At 34.0% G+C, this 22644-nt stretch overlaps 1 protein-coding gene across 4 annotated transcripts in view; it reads left to right on the forward strand.

Moving 5' to 3' along the window:
- The window catches only part of GRIN2B (glutamate ionotropic receptor NMDA type subunit 2B), a 640262-nt gene that overhangs the window by 168677 nt on the left and 448941 nt on the right, over nucleotides 1-22644 (forward strand). For all 4 annotated transcript variants that reach the window (XM_074269120.1, XM_074269123.1, XM_074269121.1 and 1 more), the window contains one exon: nucleotides 1667-2095. In XM_074269120.1, the coding sequence (XP_074125221.1) occupies nucleotides 1685-2095 (411 nt within the window). In that variant the 5' untranslated portion in view covers nucleotides 1667-1684. The remainder of the gene's footprint in view (nucleotides 1-1666; nucleotides 2096-22644) is intronic.

The following is a 22644-nucleotide window of genomic DNA, read 5'->3' on the forward strand; positions in this document are numbered from 1 at the left end:
TCAATTAACCCTGTTTACTTCAGTTTCTCATCTGCAAAATGAGTTTGAAAAGGAAATAGCAAAATTCTACTATCTTTCCCTCCATCTTTCATGTGACCCCAAATGGGATCATAAAAAGTTTGACATGACTGAGATGACTAAATAATAACCTACTTGAGGCCATTTGAACAACAACAACAAAAAAAGGCAGGAGAAAAACAGGAAAAAAGCAACTGGAGATGAGTGGATCAAGTGTGAATTTCTTGAGAAAGAGGAGACATGAGCATGTACAGTTATCTCTTCTACATTGTGGGACTTAGGGGTGTGGAGTACCCATGATCTGGAAAATCTGAGTAAAAATTTTCTGACCCTAGAGAAGTCTGAATTTTTATGGTATTAAAAGATAAATTTGATATTATGTAGCACATTACATATATTTTATATATTTTTGATTACTAAACTTTTTCTGTGTCATCTGCTAGACTTTGTATGTCACTTTTGTCTTCCACAAAACTCCTCCCAAATTCCTATTAAATTTCTTATGATGAACTAAAATATATTGAAACAATGATGGGGAAAGTCAGAATGTGAGAAGAGTAACTATACATAGTCAGTAGGGAAGTAATTGCTTAGACAGGAAAAAAAATAAATGAGAGTGGGAATGATACTGTTTAACTGTTGAAGAGAATGGTATAAAAAGGTTCATTTGTTCATGTAGAAGAGATAGCTCTGGCGATATGAAACAAAGAGGAGGAGAGAAGAAGGAGCTCTGGGTGAGGTCTTCAATAGGAAGACATTTTAAATAATTTGAAAAGATTCTCTAAAACAAAAAAATTAATATAATCAAAGATGTATTTCCTAAAAAATTCAGTAAATCTTATCTGATAAAATAAGTCTGCTGGTAGACTCCTAGGAGCTAATAGAAGTCTGGGAATGGGGTAAGCCATTTTTATCTGTAACTTCTTATGACTAGATAGTTTTCTTCTAATATTCCTGGGAGGATGAAATCAGTGAAGGAGTGCACATAATATTTATTTTTATAGTTCTCTACTTCAACCAATAACTGGTCAGAGATGAGCTGCAAGAATAGAGTTAGAGGTCAGGTGGAAATATTAGAAGTCCCTAAGAGAGGTGACACCAGCTGATATTGTTTTGCAACATGGACACACCTTACCTATCACCATGAAATTACTTCTTGAAAACATTCTAATAACAGTGGCATTATAGGGGATAGTTCTATAGACAACACAATGACTATTGTAACTGGGCTATCATCCAAATGATGTCACACTTAGGATTAGAAACTTTATGATAGAGTTTGATTATACTGTATTAAAGATGTTACTGCAAAATGATGTAAAATATACTTGTATTAATTTTGCCAAAGTGTCTCTTTTTGTCAGTTATTGATGTGCCTTGGCTATAGCTCTTACATGGATAATTTATATTTTTTTAACAATCCTGAAATCTTGAATGTTCTTCCCCTCCCACATTCCCTCACTTGAGCCAAAACTAAAAATATGACTGGGAGAGTGAACTTGGATAGATGATTAGAGAAATGAGATAAAGTACTTGACTAACAAGGTCTTGCCAGTCACCTTCACAATGAGCACAATGTAGCAAAGAGACTCTTTTAATTGCTTCTTTTTTTTTTTCTTTTCCTGTTTGTTTGTCTTTATCTTTTCAGGGAGTCTAAGAGTTGAAGATGAGGCCCAGGACAGAGTGCTACTCTCCAAGGTTCTGGTTTGTGCTGGCTGTCTTAGCAGTGTCAGGCAGCAAGGCTCGTGCTCAGAAGAATCATCCCAGCATCGGTATTGCCGTCATACTAGTGGGCACTTCAGACGAAGTGGCTATCAAGGATGCCCACGAGAAAGATGACTTCCACCACCTCTCTGTGGTACCTCGTGTGGAGCTGGTAGCCATGAATGAGACTGATCCCAAGAGCATTATCACTCGCATCTGTGATCTCATGTCTGACCGCAAGATCCAGGGTGTGGTATTTGCTGATGACACAGACCAGGAAGCCATCGCTCAGATCCTTGATTTCATTTCAGCCCAGACTCTCACTCCCATTCTGGGTATCCATGGAGGCTCTTCTATGATAATGGCAGACAAGGTAAAACTGGGTTTCTGATGCTGAGAGATGAGGCACTAATTCTTAGTGAAAACAAGTTTATTAATTGATGAAGATTATAAGAGTATCTTGAGTAGAAGTAGGCAAAGGATTATACTAATTGTTGGAGAATAAGTTTAACTAATTGAACTATATTTTGAATTGTTAAGAAATATGTATCACACAATGAGAAGATCATTTATGAATATAGGCAAAGACACAAAGATGGAAAAAGGAATGTGGTGCTTGGAATGAGTAGGATTTGGGTATTCTAAGGTGGAAGATTTTTTAAAAAATGTAGTTTTGTTGATGGGTTTTGTTTTTATAACTGTCATTTCTGGATCTCCTACCCCTACCCCTATCTCCCTTATTGTCCCCCATCTTGTAACAACATTTACAACAAAATAATCAAAAACTTTAGAGTCATTTTAAAGATATTTTGTGAAAAGCCATACTGATAAGAACCCAGACTTTTGAAAGCTAAGGCAACTTTTTGGTACATTATACTTAGAAAGGTGGTTAGAAGTTTTACCTAGAAATATCTCTTGTGAAGGACTCCAGATATTGTGGAATGGTTGCATGTTATATCACTACAGATGAGGAACTCTCACTAGATCTCTGTTGCTCCTAGAACCTAATATCATCGTATAGGAGGAATATAATGAACAAGGAACAATGATGAAATAAATCACAAGGTGACTTATGCTCTTGACTCATGACAAGAAAATCAGGAATGAATGAATAATAATGATTCATTTTTACTATTTTCAAGATGGACAACAATGTGCATAGTTAATATTCCTAGAATGCTATTTGCATTCAGGGCCTCCCAGAAACAAATTCTAGTTGCCCAGAAAAATCCAGACTACCTCTTGTTTTTGTTCTCTCGTTAAAACAGACAAGAACATCCAGTGGATGGCCCTTCCATGTATTGGGATTCTCCAGTCATGGAAGTTTGGGGATATTTGAACTCAAAGAGTTTTTTTGATACCTGCATCTGTGTGAAATTCATGAAATTCTGTTGTCTTCTTTGATTTTGTACTTGTGGTTTCTTTGCCTTTGTAATTTAATCTGAGTGGCTAAATTTGGATCACTTACTGCAGTAATTGAAATGTGGCTATCTGGATTTGTGGACTTTAAAAAATGAAGAAGAAACATAATCACTCTCTCTTATCCATTTCAGTTTCTTTATCTGATGGCAAATACTTCTCTAAATGAATGATTATGTGGTAAGCCAAGTGTTCACACTAGGGATGAGAACAGAAAATTTACCCACAACATTTACTGTTCAAATGAGATAATTTCCGGTCCCCGTCCTGCTTTTATAACAAAAATCAAACTAACACTACCAGTATTGAAAAAAAAAAACTTTTTGATCATTTACCTTTTGATTCCACTAACTTTTTGTTGTGATTGATAATACCTGATTGTAGTCACATCCCCATTGTTTTAAGAAATAACTGATTTCCATTTGATTCTGACTAGTGACAGAATCATCATTGGAAGTAGTTTAGTAACATACATACCTCATTCCTCACACCTTTGATTTATAGGAAGACATTTTACTGAAGACTTTATAAATATTCAGTGGGATCAGTCCCAGAATACCAAATTCTTTTAGTATTTAGTGATTGACAGTTATTGATAAACTAGTGATCGATAACTCTTACTACCTTTGTGGGTTCTTAACTCTAACACTTTTATTCTCAAGCAGAATATTTTATAAGAAACAAACAGAATTTCTCATAAGAATTATCTCATAAGAACATCTTTTAAAAGATCTTCAGCTTTATAAAAACCAATAACCTTTATGTAAAAAAAGTATGTCTATAGTATTGATAGGGTTATACTAAAAGTCGAGCTTCACTGTTTAAGAAAGATCTTCTAAAAACAAAATATATTATTATGCTGAAATATGTCCAAAGTAAAGTATCCAGGATAGGAACTTGAAACTATTCTCAGAAGATATAAGTATTTGGTTTGGATAGAACGAAAACTTGGTAAGGGTGGGGAAAAATGCTGAAACAAAATTATTTATGTAATAGGCTTTAAACTTGTTTTCTTTATAGTAAACACAGAGATCAGAAGTAAGAGCCAGGGTGGAAGTTAAAGTAAGGCAGATTTCAGCCCTTGAAGGGAACATTTCCTAATAATTGAGTAGTTCAAACATGTAATGAATTGTCTTTGGAGATGGTGAATCCCTTATCTCAGTAGATATTTTCAGATGGGTGTAAGAATTGTTAGGGATGCCTAAGAAAGTATTCCCTATAAGATGTGGGGTAGATGAGATTATTGGTGTCAAATTGAAATAGAAAAGATCCTGACAGGTTTATATTGATTTATAAAATCACAAATTAACATTATGTTGCATTGTATTTTTATTTAATTATTAAACAAACAAACAAAAGAACTTTTACCTAATTGTATTTTAACCTGGTTCTAGAAGAACTCAGGAATTTTGTTGGCAATTTAAGATCAGAAGGTAGCGAGTTTATTATCTCTGGATTAGATACCTTTTGAGGTTCCTTTCAATTCTGAGATTCTCACTTTTTTTGTATGTGATTTATTTATGGTCACACAGCTAATAAGTAGTAGAGTCAGTAGTTTAAAACCAAGTTTCTTGACTCCATGAATGACTTTCCCACTGCATTGCTCAATTTAACCACAGACTGAATAATCAATCCCTTAATAATAGGAAGAAGCTTTTACAGCAGTATTCAAAACGAAAAGAAATTCACAAAAGAGAGCTGCTTCTCTAGCAAAAACTCCCAAAAGTTATGGCAACCAACATTTTGAAGTCAGCCTCAGGTTTAAACAATTTTTCATAGTGTCAAATAGCAATCCTCACCTTAATCTCTGAGAAATAAGCCTTTGGGCAAGTTTAAAAACTAATAAACAATCATATAAAACCTTCCAAAAAAAAACCTCAAGTTTTTCTTTTAAAAAACCCTAATTAGAGCTTGTGGAAATCATTAAAAAGTCAAAACTTTAAAAACCCACAAATGTTAAAAATCTCTCTAACATGTAATTGGGCAAAAAATAAAATATTATATATCAGAGAAAAAAGTTAGGGGTAAGGAATATGGACATTTTGGCTTCTCCTTTTGGAATATCTTATTCTAATTTTAGTTTTTAATATGAATAATAACAGATTATTTGTTTAAGGGCAATATGCATGATGACATGGAAGTTCCCTATGCCCTTTGATCCAAACAGATATAATCTCTGCCTTTGAGAAATTTACAATTTTAAGACAAATGACTTAGGAGACTTGTGGGGAGACTGCTTTAACTGAGTTGGGTCACATAAATCCGTCAAATAAATACGGGGCCACTAGCACCTGAAGGTTCTCTTATATCCAAAACAAGCAGTTATGTGATGTATTGAATAGACAAATTGATTCAACATTTTGAACAAATAAATTACTCAGACACATAAATGTATTAACTTCTCACCTGTGTAAAGGGATGTGTAGTATGGATTACAGTTACAAAGTTCTAGGATTATATGTTTAAAAGAGACTTTTCTGGTTCATCATTGAAAATTCTATAAATCATGGAATGTCATAGCTGTAAGGGACCTAGAAGCCATCTAATTCAACCTATACCTGAAAAAAAAATCCTTGATATAAGAAATCCAATAAGTGATCTTCTGACCTTTCTTTGAAGACCTTCAGTGAGGGAATGAATCCACTATCACCTGAGGCAGCCATTCAATTTTTACATAGCTTTAATTGTTAGGAACCATTTTATAAAAGGTTTAAAGTTGCTCCCTTTTGCCTTCTACTCTTCATTGTTTCCTTCTCTGGCGCCAAATAAAACAAGTCTTATGATTTTAGATGATACTTGATTAAAAAAAAAAAAAAGTAGAAAGCTTAATGTTTTGAGCATTGTGGATAGAGCACTGGGCCTGGGGTCTGGAACACTCAAGTTCAAATCTGACCTCAGACATTGACTAGTCTTGTGATCCTGCCTCAGTTTCCTCATCTGTAAAATGGAGATAGTAATAAAACCTACCTCCTCTGCTGTTTTTGAAGATTAAATGAGACAATAATTTTAAAGTGTTTATCACAGTTCCTGGTACATAGGGAGTACTGATATATCAGATCTGTGCTTGGGGAAGATTAGTCTGGCAGTAAGATGAAAGATGTTTTGGCAGGACTGGTGGTAACAGCTAGTATAAGCAGAGTTATTTTAGGAGATTATTTCCATAGCAGTGGGAATAGAGGAGAGAATGGATTTGAGAGGTATTTTAGTAATAGACACACCCTCTGTATATCCTGTTAAGTCAACTGTATCCCTCAAGGAAGTATAGAAAACCCTCATATCTTGACTCTGTGGTCAAGTCACTTAATATCCATGGATATTCTTCCTCATCTGCAAAATAAAACAGCAGTAATAGATAATCTTTAAGTGCCCATAATGGGCCAGTCCGTGCTCCCCAATAACTCATGATTTCTTCATACATCACGAAGAAGGAAGCACAATCTTTGTTTTATTTTCACCTTGAATGTCCATTTTATTGCTGCAGAATGACTAGGGAGCTATTTCTTGGTCAACACTAGCCCTCTAGAGTTGAGTCTCCTGTTAGATAACAATGACTGACATTTATATGGTCTTTTAAGGCTTTATTGGTCTGCATCAATTTCTTCATTTCATCCTTAGGACAATCTAATATAATAGGTGTTATTCTTCCATGCTAAGAGTTCTGCAGATGAAATTGCCATATTGTAGATATTGCTGCTAATCTGTAAGCAGCAGCACTGTTCTACAATCAGTGCTGGACAGTTACCCTGTGTCTCCACCTATTAGAGAATTGACAATTCCTAACCACTTGTAACTTTTCTATGGAGTCTGGGGAAACTGCTGTCTAGAGAGTACCAACATTATTGTATGTAATTTTTTAATAACCTCTTCTAAATGATCTTTATCTGGGCTTCAATAATGGTTTTTTGATATCTTCCCTATCTCTTTGATTGCTTCTTCTCTTTCTTCCTCCTTGGCCTCTTTGTCTCCTGTCCTTCCCTAAATTCTTCAAATAGGTATTCTTCCAAGATCTGTCTCTGGCCTTCTCTTCTGATTCTACACTCTCTCCTTTGATAATATGGTCTTCTTCCTATTCTTTGATTATCACATCTATTTGGATGACTTCCAAGCCCATATCTTTATTCACAACCTCTGTCCTGAGCGCTAGACCTGGATTGGAAGCTATCTCTTAGAAAAATCTGTCCCTGGCACTGACAATGAACTCATGTATAAAACTGAACTCATCATCTCTCTCTCTCCTGTTCTCTCTCTCTCACCACCCCACTCCCCATGCTTTCTCTGACTGTTAATGTCTATTTCTGGCACTACCATTCATCCTTCCAGTTTTCCATGCTCTAAACCGCAGTGTTATCTTTGACTCTTCCCTTTTCCTCACCTCCCACATCTAATCACTAAAGCTTGTCAATTTGTGCTCCCACTACCATCAACCAAGCATCTCCCACTATCATCACCCTAATTTAGGTTCTAATTACTTCTCACATAAAATGTTATTTAATTGCCTCCTGATTGGCCTCTCTGTAGTTTCACTTTTTTCTAGTTCAACCTCTCTATACCTCTATTCAACAATAATGCACAATAATGGCTACATCAGTCCATTGCTCAAAGACCAAAATTGACTCCCCTTTGCCCATACAATGAAGTCTATATTTCTTGGGTATAAATGTGAGGCCCTCCTTAATTTAACTACTAAATGCTTTTTTTTTTAACTTAATTTAAGGTTATTGTTCAGTATTCAGCCAAACAAAACTATTAATTACCCTCCAAACATCCCATACTTCCTTGCTACTCTCTATGTCAAGAAATGAACATTTTCTATCTTCCTCCACACACTTATTATTAAAATTAAATCATATGATATATACAAATGAGTTATTATCATTATTATTAAAAATATTCCTCACCTCTTCTATGAAAGCCTCAGAATATCCTCACAACCAAATGTGGCCTTTTCTTCCCCCTTAGCAGTTTTAGGACCTTGTCTTTCTGTTTTATGTATTGTGTTATAATTATTCATCAATCTGTTGTTTTTTCTGTTTGAGACTGCAAGCTTCTTGAGAATAGGCAGTTTGCTTTATTTATCTTTGTATTCCTCTAAACATTTGAAATGCTATATCCTCCATATTTGTCCTCTAATAAATGTGAATGGAATTAAAGGTGAGCCCTGGTACAAAACATCCCTGCAATTGCTTTAAAAAATCTGCACTAAAAGGCAAGTTAAAACAAGAACATACCCCCTTAGGAACTTAAAACAGAAGCTTATTTAGAGCAGTGTTCAAAAAAGTTTAAAAATGTGTGAGAGCTTTTTTGTCAATGCCTCACCATTTTATTTTGAGACTGGTTATTTGTAATTGGTTTAGGTTACCTGAGACTAGGGATTTATAAAGCCTGAATATATCTAGATAATGAACTCATTTTGAAAGCCTTTCACTGTTTTCTTCCCAGAAGGTTTTTCTGTTGTCTCGCTAAAGCCTCTCCTGGGTTTTAAATTTTGAAAACCTTAAAAGGATAGGAAAACGTGTTTTAGTTCCTTTCTGATTCCCCTAGAGTCATAGGATCATAGGGTTTAGAACTGAAAAGAACATGTGAGTTCATCTAGTTAAATCACCCTCCCCCCTTTATTTTTTAATAAATGAGGAAATAGGCTTAGAGAATGAAGTTACTTGTTTGTTTATGGCCACATGGTTAATAATTAGCACAGCTAGGATTAAGGACCAATCCTTCTGACTCCCTAGCATTGCTCTTCATAGTACATCATATTATCCAATCCCATTTCAGAGTTTTCCTTTTCAGGTTTCTGGACAAAGAAGGACACCTAATCTTAAAGACATCAAGGTAAACATTTAAAGAGAAGTAATTTCTCTTTACAAGCAGATTATTCCCTCAAATACATGGCTAGACACAGAATTTTCTTGTATATGTGATTCTGACTCAGTTTAAAAGCTCTTTATAACTTATCCTTATCTTTGATCTATTTCCAAATGTAACAATACCTACTAGCTCAAAACTTATCTATACTCTCTATTCTTTGCAATCAAGGGGAAAGCACTTTATCTCTGCTTTCTTGTAAAATAATAAGGTGAGTATAATCATGGTACCACCTTTAATCCTCAAACTGTATTGGCTATACCATGTCCCATAGAATATTTGTAGAGCTGAACTGCTCTTCTTGGTCACTTGGGCTTCAGTCAGCACTGACAGAAAGGATCAAGGAATATATCAAAATAGCATCATTTGCTGAGCCAAGAAGAATCTTCATTAGTTAAAGAGAAAGATTCTTTCTCTTTATCTCTCTGCCTGTCTTGGTCTCTGTCTCTGTCTCTCTGTCTCTGTCTCTGTCTCTCTGTCTCTCTGTCTCTCTGTCTCTCTCTCTTTTTATATATATATATATATATATATATATATATATATATATATATATATATATATATATACACATACATATATATATATGTATACACATTTCTCTCTTCTCTGTCTCTGTGTGTATATGTGTGTGTCTTTATCTGTGTTTCTTTGTCTACCTCTATCTTTCTGTCTCTTTTCTTCCACCATACATATGTGGGAACTTTGTGAAACTTTCTTAGATTTCTCCCAAGAGAGGGGAAATAGGTTATCCTCCCTTTATCTCCTAGCACCTCTGGAGAATGCTTGTATGGGTCAGTTGGAACATATGGTAATTTAGTATGAACTTGGGACTTCAAAATCCAAAATACTGCTTCAGCTTTTTTTTTTCTCTTGAATTTAGATGACTCAATATCAATCCTGAAATGGATGTTTCCAGCTTAGGTCCTTCTATGTGAATTTATTGGCTGGTGAAAGAGAGTTTTTTTTTTACCTCCAGTATTTTTGGAAAACAATGACCACCATCAGAAAGATAGCCTAAATCCTGGTCTGAGTGGCTAGAATATCATAGCCTTTGAGGGAAAAGCTCAGAAAGTCAGAAGGTGAAGGTGAAATGCCTATTTAGTAGTTCTGATATTGTCTCTGAGCTTTGAATGTTTAAATTTTCAGTTTTCCAAGAAAGTATAATAGGAATCACAAGTTATTATTTCATGTTTCAAATCCTTGCTGATATGAATCTTTTGTATTTTAATAATTTATTTTGTATGGAGGAAATAACCTTGCTATTTATGATTTATATTATCCATTAAATATCTTTCTACTTTTCCCCCCAGAAATCTTTAGACATCAGCCACATCTAAATTTTCTAGGAGGGTTTTGAGGCGGGGATATAAAAATTCAAAAATAGAAGGCCTGACCCACCTTTCTGAGGCCATGCTTCTTAGGGCTAAAACTAGTTTGGATATGAATCTAAGCTAGGGTCTTTTAGTGGGAGAAGGTATCCTCAGTCTCTTGGCTCTACAATGGGTATGTTGTTTCATGGGAATAAGATCTCATTAATTCTTTCAGCAAACATTTTAAATTAACTGATTAATCATTTCTTATTTGCTATAAGTACAGATAAAATGATATATCCCAAAGCACTTTGAACTCAATATAAAATACAATTAATTTAGGTTCTGATGTTAGTTATTTTATTGCTTTAACTTTTCTGCCTACATTTTCTCTGGTCCCTATGGATCTCATTTGCTAATATGGTAAGAAATAATTAGTTACATACACATTGAACCTAATGTTCCTGGGAAAATTTTAGAATAGAATGATTTAAACTTCTAGTGCTGTTTTATATACCACTAGGTTGGGAGTTGCAGGAATTCATTTACAATCCCCCTTTTGCCACTATAACTACATATGAATTACCTCAGTCTCAGAAGCATTTATCAAATATCTATATTTGCCTGATATTGGGGCAATGTTGGGATATGATATTGGGCCACTGCTATAAAGTACCCTTTTGTGAGGACAAAATGTGATAATGGATGTGGAAGCAGAAAACAGAGTGCTACACATATAAAATGTGTGCTTATTATTCTTTATTTTTTTGGGAGAAGGGACAACGAGAGGAGAAATATGATTGGAGACCACAATATTGGCACTGGCATCAAGGACTTGCTAGAATTGGATAATGTTGCAAAAGGATTAGGGAAGAGGCAACTGGAGTTTGTATTTGGGTTATCTGTGGCAAAGAAAGGAAAATAATAGATATGAGGTATGTAGTTGAGATAATAGTAAGACATGGACATAGAATATACAAAGAAAAGGACAATTGATCAGGATAAAGTGTTCCACTCCATGTCTTTTAATTTTCCAAAGGACATTTGAAGATAATATTACATTTAGGACCACTGCTTTATCTCATTTTTGTATTTTCACTTGGATATTTGGGAAACAAGGGATGGTATTTCATTAGCACCTGGGTGGTCATTATGCAAAATTTCTGCTCACAGAATTTGGCATTCATGCCTTTCCAATTCTCTTTCCTCCAAACATTCTGTGTCCTCATGCTGTCCTCTGGCCATACCCTTCCACTTTAGTAATTATCCAGGCTCTTTTCCCATAAGCTATTCATGATTCTATGTACTCTTCTTTTCCATCTCTCAAATCAAATTTTCTCTTCTTTGTGACCAGTGGAATTTTGCTGTTAAGAAAAAAAAGTGGGTTGATTATATACTTAAAGTAAGTAATTCATACTAAGTCTTGAATCACACACAGGCTTACCTATTCTTTGGAGAGTATTTGTATTCCAAAATGCCACTTTGCTAACCTACATGATTTTCTTGCTTTCTAATGTGTTCTATTGCATTTTAAAATCTCTTTTAGAGAAAAGACTTAATTTTTTTAGATCCTGATGCCTAGTAAAGTGCACACTATAAATAGACAAAATAATTTTTGTTGAGTTGAGTTGAATTCCTCCAAATATAATCAATAAATTAGTAAAAAAAATCAATGTAACCCTATATACCAGATCCTGTGCTAGATGCTAAATCTACATAACCCAAACTAACATGGCCCTTCCCTTTAAGATGCTTATATTATACAGAAAGGATACAACCCATTTACAGATAAGTAAATCCAGACTAAACACAAAAGTAACATACCATGATGGGGTAGAGTGGAAAGAGGGTTGAATGGAATAACAATTGAGGAAATCAGCAAAGGTCTCTTGAAGGAAGTAGTACTTAAACTAAGCCTTGAAGAGATCAAAGGTTTCTACAATGTGTAGATGAAGAATGAATGCATTCTAGACAAGAGGAATAGCCTATGCAAATGAAAAATCATATATAGATAACATCAAGAAAGGAAAGTCTGACTGTCATGCAGAGAGATGAAAGGAAGTCATGTGTAGTTAGATTGAAAGATAGACTGGGACCATATTGTCAATGACTTTTGATGCCAAACAGATAATTTTTCTTTTATCTTAATTCCTGAAGCTTCTTTAAAAGGTGAGTAGCATGATCAACCCTATACTTTAGGCCTGGATACAAGTTCAACAGCAGAAAGAACAGAGCTCAGTAAAGCAGTCAGAGAATCATTAGTATCCATAAACATACAAAGAAACTGAATATGGATACCATATTTAGGGAATCATGCATGAAAATTGCTCAAAATTATTGCAGAATAAAAATCTGTAGAATTCACATGACAAAGAGGAACCCTACCATTGGCTAGTTCAGGGATATAGTTACTAAGTTTCATTTTTTAAAAAAGAAATATCCAAATAGCCAGAAAGAAGCAGTACTTGTAGACAAAGCTACCAATTCAATTTCTACAGTACTACTCAGGGATGAGAAATGAGAGTAAAAGGTAGAATTGGGTATAAGAAAAAAGGGAATTGCCCAATAATGCAGTATTATTTAAAACAGCGTAAAAAAGCACTTCTTCAGTGAAGTTAGAAAATTTATTTATTTTTCCTTCTGAGAAATCCAGAACTGGATTCAGATTGCAAGTTGACCAATAGGATAAAATATAAAAAGCCTAGTCTAGACTTGAACAAGTAAGAAGTAAAGATTCAATATGACACAATGAAAAAAAAAGAGCCTTGAATCTGAAAGGATATGATATTTGAAGTCAGAGGACTTCAGTTCAAATCCTGCTTGTGTCAATTGGGCAGTCATTTCCCTCTGGACAAGTCATTTAATCTCTCTGGGCCTCAGTTTCCTTATTTATAAAATAAGAAATCCTATAATTAAAGCTGGGCAGGCTCTTAGAGTCCATATAATCTACACTTCTCCCTTTACAAATGAAGATTATAAGGCTTAAAGACTTGTCATTTTGCTGGTAAGTGTGAGAAGCAGTATTTGATTCTACATCTTGATTCTACATCTAGAGCTCTATCCACTATGCCAGATGCTTGTAAAGTCCTTTCAGTTCTAAATGTATGATGTATCATCTACTGATTATGTGCTATAAATTTACTATATATAGCTTTCAGCAACACTTAATATAAAAGTTATTGAAAATATGAAAGCTAGCTTTTAGGGAAGAACTGAATAAAAAGGAGCAGAGAGAACTAAAGAAATCTATATCTATATCTATATATAGAGAAAGAGAGAGAGAGGAAGAGAGGAAGAGAGAGGGAGAGAGAGAGAGACAAAGAGAGAAGGGAGGAGAGATGGAGAGAGGGACAGTGAGAGAGAGAGAGAGAGAGAGAGAGAATGAGAGAGAGAGAGAATGAGAGAGAGAGAAAATGAGAGAGAGAGAGAATGAGAGAGAGAGAGAATCTCAATCTGTATGCAGCAGGGCAAAGGAGAAGAGATAAATTTAGTTCTACCTATTACTTTATTAGTTGAGTTACTAGGGGACCAAGGTTGCTTATATGATCAATAGTCTTAGAAGAAAGAGACAACTTTAGTCACTGTCAGCCATCCACTGCCTAGAAATTAAACAATGATAGCCTTGCTCATTAATGGGATGAATTGATCAAATAAAATAACGTGTTGTAAGATGGCTTAAAAAACAAAACCATTTTCTGTTTATATGAAACATATCTAATTTACAGTGATTTATTCAAGTTCCCTTGTGAAGGACCATATATATATAAAGCTTCAGCTAAATCCAAAGAAAGGAAAAATTATAGTTATAATTGATTGAGGCAAGAGCAAAGTAATACTGTATAGATATCATATTATGAAAAAATACACAAAAATAAACACTAATAGTATTAAAAACACCTGTACCAAATCATGCAGTGACCAAGATATTAAAGGGGAAAAAATAACTGAAGTGAAGAAAGAATTGTGTAATAAGGTTGTAGGTAACTCTAATGTTCCTCTGTCAGATATGAACAAATCCAATAGAAAAGAAAAACTATAGATTTGAGGAAAAAGTTACTACTTCCCCCACTCCCCATAACTGGAAATGTATAATAAAAATGTGAGAACATATGAATGAATCTTAGATAATTCAATGCACTAATCATATTCCTTTGGAATTTGAACAAAAGTGGATCATCTGTTTTGAAATGAATTCATAGATGAAAATGAAGTCATACTTTATATATTGTAACAATAAACATATAATTAGTAAAAAATACACAAAGGATACAGACCAAAATATTAATAAAATAGTATACACAAATATTAGTGAGTCAAAGAAAAAAACTCATAGAAAAAACACAAAAATATACCGAAGGAAATGAGAACAATATGATAACATAACAGCATATATTGTATATTGGTGAGCAATATTAGCAATGAATATTTCTATCCCTCTATACTTATATTACCAAAAAAATTATTAATAAAATGAGCATTCATTTAAAATGCCCCTGAAAATAATTAAATTAATAAGCCATCTGAAACAAAAAGAAAAAAAATAAAATTATTGGTGGTATTAAAAAAGAATTGATAATTAATAGTTAAAGCTTGAAATCTTTCACCAGCATCAAAACTTACAAGCTATTAGTAAATTTGATAAACAGAGATAGGTAAATACAGCAAAATAAAAAATTGGAATTTCCAAAATAAAGATATCTTGAAGTATTTTAAAGCATCATTAAAAATAATTGCATGGAATATCTAGAAAAAAAGAATAACCACAGAGAACCAATATAATTTCATCATTAATAGGTAATTATATATTAGCCTTATTTTTTTTTAACAGAGTTACTAGACTGGTAAATAATACTTTTTGTGTTGTTTTTATATAGATTATATATAGATTACATAATTGCAGAGTTAGGTTAATTCAGAAATTCTTATTCCTATGGAAGATAACTAGGTGTTGTCTTCATTGCCATTCACTAAAGAGAATTCTATTTTGACTTTCAAGGTGTTTCTTTATATAAAAGAGAGAAGAGAAGGTAAGTGAGAGGAATAGAAAGAGTTGGAAATATCACTATTCCAATCATAATTGAGGATTAGATGAGATCATAGATCCTAAGATTTTTAGTTGAGATTTTTAGAAGTAATTTATTCTAACCATCTCATTTTATTTTCATTTTAATGCATTTTATTTATGTTGTCTTCCCCTCAGTCTTCCACTTTGTGGAAGTGAAAAAAAATGATTAAACCCAAACATTCCTTGAAGAAACATCATATGTGGATCTAGTAGTCTCTTACTTCTCTTCAAAGAACTCTATGTAGATAAATAAATTAGATGTAAAAGTGCCATTATTTAAAAAGAGAATTAAACAATATTTATTTTACAAGTAAAAGCCTAAACTAAATGTGACATAGGAAATACTATAAAAGTAAATAAATTCAATAATAGAAAAACTAGGGTAAAAACTTTTGCATAAATAAAATAAATGCCCCTGGAATAAAAAATAAAGAAAGAACTAGAAAAAAAATATTGCAAAACCCTCTAAAACCTATAGGGAACTGACAATCTTAAAATTTTGGGGACACTTCCCAGTAATTAAATGGCCAAACAATAAGTTTTCAAAAGAAGAAATCCAAAACATCAGTATCCATTTAAAATGCTTTACAATCACTAATAATCAGAAAAATGCAAATTGAAATTGTTCTAATTTAAATGCCACATGGCTATTAATTGTAAGCCCAAACATTTAATTAAATAACAAATTTATTAAATACCAAGTATATTTCAGCCATTGTGCTAGGCACTGGGGATAAATATAGCAAAAAAATAGAAAACTTCAGAGTTAGAGAATTTGATGACAAATATATATAACTTACTCTTGATACTTATGAATCAACTCAATCATTTCAGGGACAAAAATGAATTTTGCAAGAAAATTGTTCTTCTCTTTTGACCAAACATTCTTACTTACTATTGGAGTTTTACATCAACAAAATTACTTTTAAAAAAATCTATCTGTACATAGCTACATTTGTAATAGCAAAGAATTAGAAAGAGTCTGTGTGACTGAACTAATTGTCATATAGGATTTTAATGGGTTATGCCATCAGGAACAATGTTTAAAAATAATTCAAAGAAATATATATGAAGTGATGTAAATAAAACTGAGGCAAAAGAACATGCACATTAACTATTACCAAAGACCTCTTTCAATAGTTTCAGTCAGATAAACACACTGAACGGTGTTGTTACTAATTTATAAAATACACATTTCCTTTCTTTAACAAATGGAAAGTGTTAAATTCTAAGTTTGAAGGTGTTATCTGTCCTAGTTCCCCTTTTTTGTTGTTTTGGTTGTTTTCAGGTATTATATATTACTGGAGATTCTCTTGTGAGTTTTGCTTGGTTATTGTATAATATGTTGAAACAACATTTAACAGGAAAAAATCCCCTCAGGGCTGTGAGGTACATGTGGGATCAAAGTAGCATGCATCATGCGGGGATGGTAAGGTAGCAGGAAAGATGTGGATGGTCATTAGTATAGTACAGTAGCCAGCAAATGAGGCTAACATTGATGCTAGGATTCCTGTCATATTTAATATGCTGGGTAATAGGATACTCAGAAATTGGGGGACAGGGGGAGAATCAAACACTCCCCATGCATTCTGCTGCCTAAGCAACAGAATTCATGGAGGTGTGGGGAAGTATCAGCCCTTTAGCCTTTCCAGCATCATGTTGCTAGGACAATAAGCTTCTGTGGGGAGCTGGAGCCTTAATGCAGCTTCTGCTTGCTGCCACCACCCACTTGTACCTCCTACTCTGGCTGCCTACTCTATTTCCGAAGCCTGCCATCTGCACCTCATTACTCCCATTGCTTTATGGTTTCAACACCTGGACTGCTACATAGAGCTTCAGTTCATCTTCTTGCATGAATCTCATTTCTCTCAGCATTCCACATTACATATGTCCATTTCCGGTGAAAAGCACCTATAACATTCAAAATAGGAAAGGTTTGTGATTGGGAAGATACAAAGAGGAACTTAATGAGAAGAGGGGAAGGAGAGAAGGTCAGATTGACAGAGGAAGGAAAGGGGAGTTATCTGATTTTCATTGTACAAAGATTCTGTGCTAGTTTTTGACATCTCAGATATGACATTCCCCTGGTGGAGGGCTAGTTTTTCCCCATTAGATGCCCCCGTTTATTTTCCTATTGAGCAAATCTCTGAAGAGAATAGACATTCTATAGCAATCATTCCCTATGGTTATCCCCTTGCTGTTTCTCAAAGGTGTCTCCTTGAGAACCTATTTTCTTATCCACTAACCAATAGTTAGCAAGTAAGACCCCGATGGAGATTCTGAACTCAAGAGCCTCTTGAAAAGCAATGCCATCCATCAGACCTGCTTCCTTCCCAGTTCCCCATAGCAATCATTAAAAGGAGAAAGCATTGCTTCATTACCAGCAGAAATAAGTACTGATTGCCATCAAATAGATAAGTTCAGGAATCCAGGAAAAGGCAGCCTCCCAGAATACCTTTCCTGCTTCCAGCCCAGCCTTTACAGCTTGAAGTAAACTCTGTGGAGAGGCAGCCTGGCAACTACTCCTATAGGTTCTATATCCAGAGCTATAGGAGATTGAAAAAGTTCTTAGCACCAAAAATCATTGGCACTATCAAATGGTTCAACATCAGAAATGGATTTTTTTTTGCTAGAAAGAGGCATCTGCTTTAATGATATACCCTAAGACCATAAGACATTTCTATTTGACTTAAATCTGGAACCTTTTCTATGTGTCTTCATTAGAAGGTAAATAGAACTCACTGTGCTAAATGTAGGGGGCACAAAAAAAGGTAAAAGGTAGACCCTGCCCTTGAGGGGCATAATCCAAGGTGGAGGCACTCATATTTAAATGAGGAGTTTCTTGAAAGTAGGCACTCTTATTTTTCTATTTGTATCCTTAGCTTTTAGCACAATGATTTGCACATAGGAAGTGCTTAAAATGCTTTTTGTTCATTTGACAATCTGTCAAATGTTAGTTTTAGATTATAAGGATTGAGTCATCTTTTAGTTTAGCACAGGACACTCAAAAATACTCAATAAGGATTATTTGAGGAGGAAAAAACGGAGGAATAGGAAAATCAGAGGTAATACAGGACAAAATTGGAAGTTAGCATTGAGTTGTTACAGAAAAGACATTGGACAAATCAGGTTGATTTGAAGTACTCCTTCTGCCATCAGAACCACTAGTTCTAGGATGATTAGGTCAGTAGCAGAAAACAAAAAAGTAACCACAATGTTCTTGTGGTGGGAAATTCATAATAGGTCATGGGATCCATAACACATAAATTCACATTATATTGGGTTGTTTTCATGGTTGTCCCAGTGTTTATGGCTCATTATTTTGTGTGTGAAATAGACTATATCTTAAACTTTATAATGAGATAATATTTGTAAAAGTATTTAGCACAGTACAGAGTAGGTACTATATAAATGCTTATTTTCTTCTCTAAGCAGTTGGCAGGTAGAGAAAGAGAGGTTGAGGGAAGTCCTAATCTATTTCTCTGATTGCTTTCCCTTCCTGTTTTCTTAGCACATACATCCAGTCCTATTATATCAAGCAACAGTTAAAATGACATGATATTTTTGGTTGAAAAAATTATCAATAGAATTGGTAAGCTCTTTTTCTTTTGGTAAATAGAGCCAATTCAATTCAACAACTTTTTGTTAAACATGAAATTTGTATAGGACACTGCCATATTAGATTAGGGATAAAAAAGGATAAGTAAATAGATTAGCTAACTGGTTTTTGGAGACTCTATAACTGCTTTGTCTGGTCCTGGTTCATCCCTCAGTCTTTTCCATGGTCAGAGAGAATTTTATTAATCAATGTGAAAAATAAACATACTATAGGAAGTATTTGGAAGAGTGAGAAGCTTCAAAGATGCAGATTTATGTTCTAATAAAGAAAAGTTTCTATATAATTAGAATTGTAAAATAAACAAACAAATATAAAAAGCAACCAACAAGCCCCTCATCACTGAAATTTTTCAGTGTTGGACTGGAGGAGTTTGAGATAATATAAAGAGGATTCTCATTCAGGAATGTGTTCAACCAGATGACTAGTGATAACCCCTTTCACTTTGAGATCCTGAGATTCTGCAAAATTATAAGGGGACTGATTTTGTTTGAACATAAGGAGAATTGTTGTAATAATTATAACTGCCACCAAATAGAATGGATATCCTATATGAGGTGGCTAGTACCCTGGTAATAAAATATTCAAATAGTGACTAATGACCATCCATCAGGGATATTATAAAAATGATTTTTGAATCAAGAGGTTTGATAACAAGACCTGATTACTTTTGAAGTTCCTTCAAGTTTTGATTGCATAATTCTAGGTTCATTTATTATTTTGGGAGGGAGAGTCATATGATAGACTCATACATAGCTTAGCTATGTTCTAGGCATTGTGGTACTGAATATATAAAAAACAAAAAAGAAATCCAGAATACTCAATATCTTCAGAGGGTTTATATTCTACTAGAAAAAGTTAACATATAAAGGGAAACTGCAGTTGGAAAGGAAGGTGATGAGACTACTTTTATAGTCTTATGAAGTCAAATAGTGGTTTGGTTTTAAGAATAATAAAGTTAAAGTTTACATATCAAAGCCTAGGTTTCCTGGACAGAGAATTAGTTTCAGTGTCATAATCATCATCACTATTGTTGGTGTTCTGAATAATGATACACATCAGCTAACACATATATAAATTCAAGATTTGCAAAAGATTTTATATATATTGTCTCATTTTGAGCTTCATAACAGTCATGTAAAATATGTATTATCCTTGGATCTTCTCTCCCTTTCTCTCACTCCCCCAGACCCAATCTGTTTCCAAGACTTATTGATTTTGTAATATCTCTTGTATTTGCCATCTTCTTTCCTTTGTCACTGTTACCACCACTGTTACCTATCACTTCATGCTAAGACTATTACTGTAGACTGCTGATTAGTCTGACTACCTTAAGTTTCTTCCCACTTCAATATGTTCTCTATTCAATTGTGGAAGTGCAGATCTGAGTATTTCACACTTCCTCCCCTAGTTTCCCCGGAACCCCCAACGCAATAAACTCCATTGGCTTATATCAAATATAAATCCTTTGTCTGGCAATTAAAGCTCTTCCTCACCTGCTCTATTTTCTTATTTCCAGTCTTCTTAGCCTATAAACACCACTTATTCCTTCCTCCCTACTATTTCTGGCCTTTTGGTTGTTTTTCAAACAAGACACTCAACTTCCAATTGTGGGCATTTTCATTGTGTGTTTCCCATGTTCTTCCTGGCTTCTTTCAAATCAAAGTAGACTCCTACCTTCTACAAGAAGCCTTTCCTAATCCCCTAGTGGAGTTGTTGAGGTCATTAAGTGAAAGACAGAATATAGGAGCTTAGTTTAGAGCCTTGATGTACATTCACAGTTAATGGTTCTGATATAGATAAAGATCCCAGAAAGAAGACTAAGAAGGAGATGTCAGGCGGGTTAAGGAAATCACTGCTATGAGAATCTAGAGGAGAGCATCCAAAAGAATAGGGTAGTCACCATTGTTAGATGACTAGAAGAGGTAAAGAAAGAGAAGGATTGAGAAAATCCATTAGATTTGAAGAGATCAAGTTCAGGATCTTGATGGAATGGAAAGCCCAATTGCAAAATATTAAGAAGCAAACTAGAATAAAGAGGTATCAAGTATTCATGTTTTAATTAAACCTTTTGGATGAGCAAGAGAGCAAGATATAAGAAACTATCATGGATAGTTACTTTTTTTTTTTTTTTTAAGAATGTGGGAAGTTTAGATACAAAGATACTAGGGAACAACCACCCTATCAAAACTAGAATATCACATGTCTCATTCCTATAGGTTCTTGTTTTTAATTGCTATGTTAGGAAGAAATTTAATAAATTAAGAACTTATTAAATCATTAATAAGCAATGAATTAAAATTAAATAACAACTGGTAAGGTAACTGGGTGGTACAGTGGATAGTGTCAGACTTAGAATTAAGAAGACCTGAGTTCAAATCCTACCTCATACATACATGATCTTCTGTATGCTCCTAGGTCAGTCACTTAATCTTTTGCCTTTTAGTGATTATAGCATCTATGTCAGAGAGTTGTGAAGATCAAATGAGAATATATGTAATATACTTTACAGATCTTGAAACCCTATATAAGCATTACATGTTCTTCTTTTTCCTAAACTACTATATTATTAAAAACCTACTAAATTATTAATAAATAATAAATAAATAAAAAAATAAATCTATTGTTGTTCAGTCATTGTTCAATCATATCTGCCTTTTTGTGATCATCTTCGTGGTTTTCTTGACAAAAATACTGGAGTGGTTTGCCATTTCCTTCTGCAGCTAATTTTATATAATGAGAAAACTGAGGCAAACAGGTTTGAGTGACTTGCTCAGGATCACACAACTACTAAGTGTTTGAAGCTGCCTTTGAGCTCAGCAATGAATCTTCCTCACTCCAGACCCAATACTCTAACCTGATTCAACCCTATCTTTTCCTCTTTATTGGAAATTCTCTGCTTGATTCAATCAAACTGGTCTTATCTCTATTCTTCACAAAGGATACTCCATCTCCAGTCTTTTTTACTTTTCCTATGTCTGATATGTACTTTGTTTTTATCTAGAGTCTTTCTTTTCCTTTAAGATCTATGTACTCATCTACTCTGTTAGAACATAAGCTCTTTGAATTAGGGATTGTTTCATTCATTTTTTTATCTTTACCATGTAGAACAATACTGGACTCAGAGTGGATACTTAATAAATACTTTTTGATTGATATAAACTATATTATTATGTAAGCTATTTAAACTATTTCTTGACTCTATCTGTTAAGCAAAAGGAAATTATGATCAGCTTGATTAGCTTACAAGGTAGCAAATATATGAATGAGACTTTATACCTAGCTAAGCAGTACCCTATGAGAACTTTTTGAAGGATGAATTTCTCTGGGAGAGTAATCCCTAAAATAAATTTATTGACTCCCATTCTTAAGGACCAGACTCTTTTGGGATGATCCACTCCCTTTTGAAGTTCTATGAAAGGGAACTTATAGGCCCTTTTGACTTCTCTCCCCCTTTTTCCCCTTTAAAAGATTTTGAAGCTTAGCAGAGCTAATAGTGAGGCCCTATGTGGGATAGAGAGAGGTTCCCTTTTCCTCCGCAAAAATCTGAGAAAAAATTAGCTATTAACTTGGTTATGTTCTTCATCCCCTTTTTGTTCATTAGCTCTAGAATGGCAGTCTAGATAAAAGAGAACCCATTAGCTAATTCA

The sequence above is a fragment of the Sminthopsis crassicaudata genome, chromosome 5, assembly GCF_048593235.1.
Source record: "Sminthopsis crassicaudata isolate SCR6 chromosome 5, ASM4859323v1, whole genome shotgun sequence".
Lineage (NCBI taxonomy): Eukaryota > Metazoa > Chordata > Mammalia > Dasyuromorphia > Dasyuridae > Sminthopsis > Sminthopsis crassicaudata.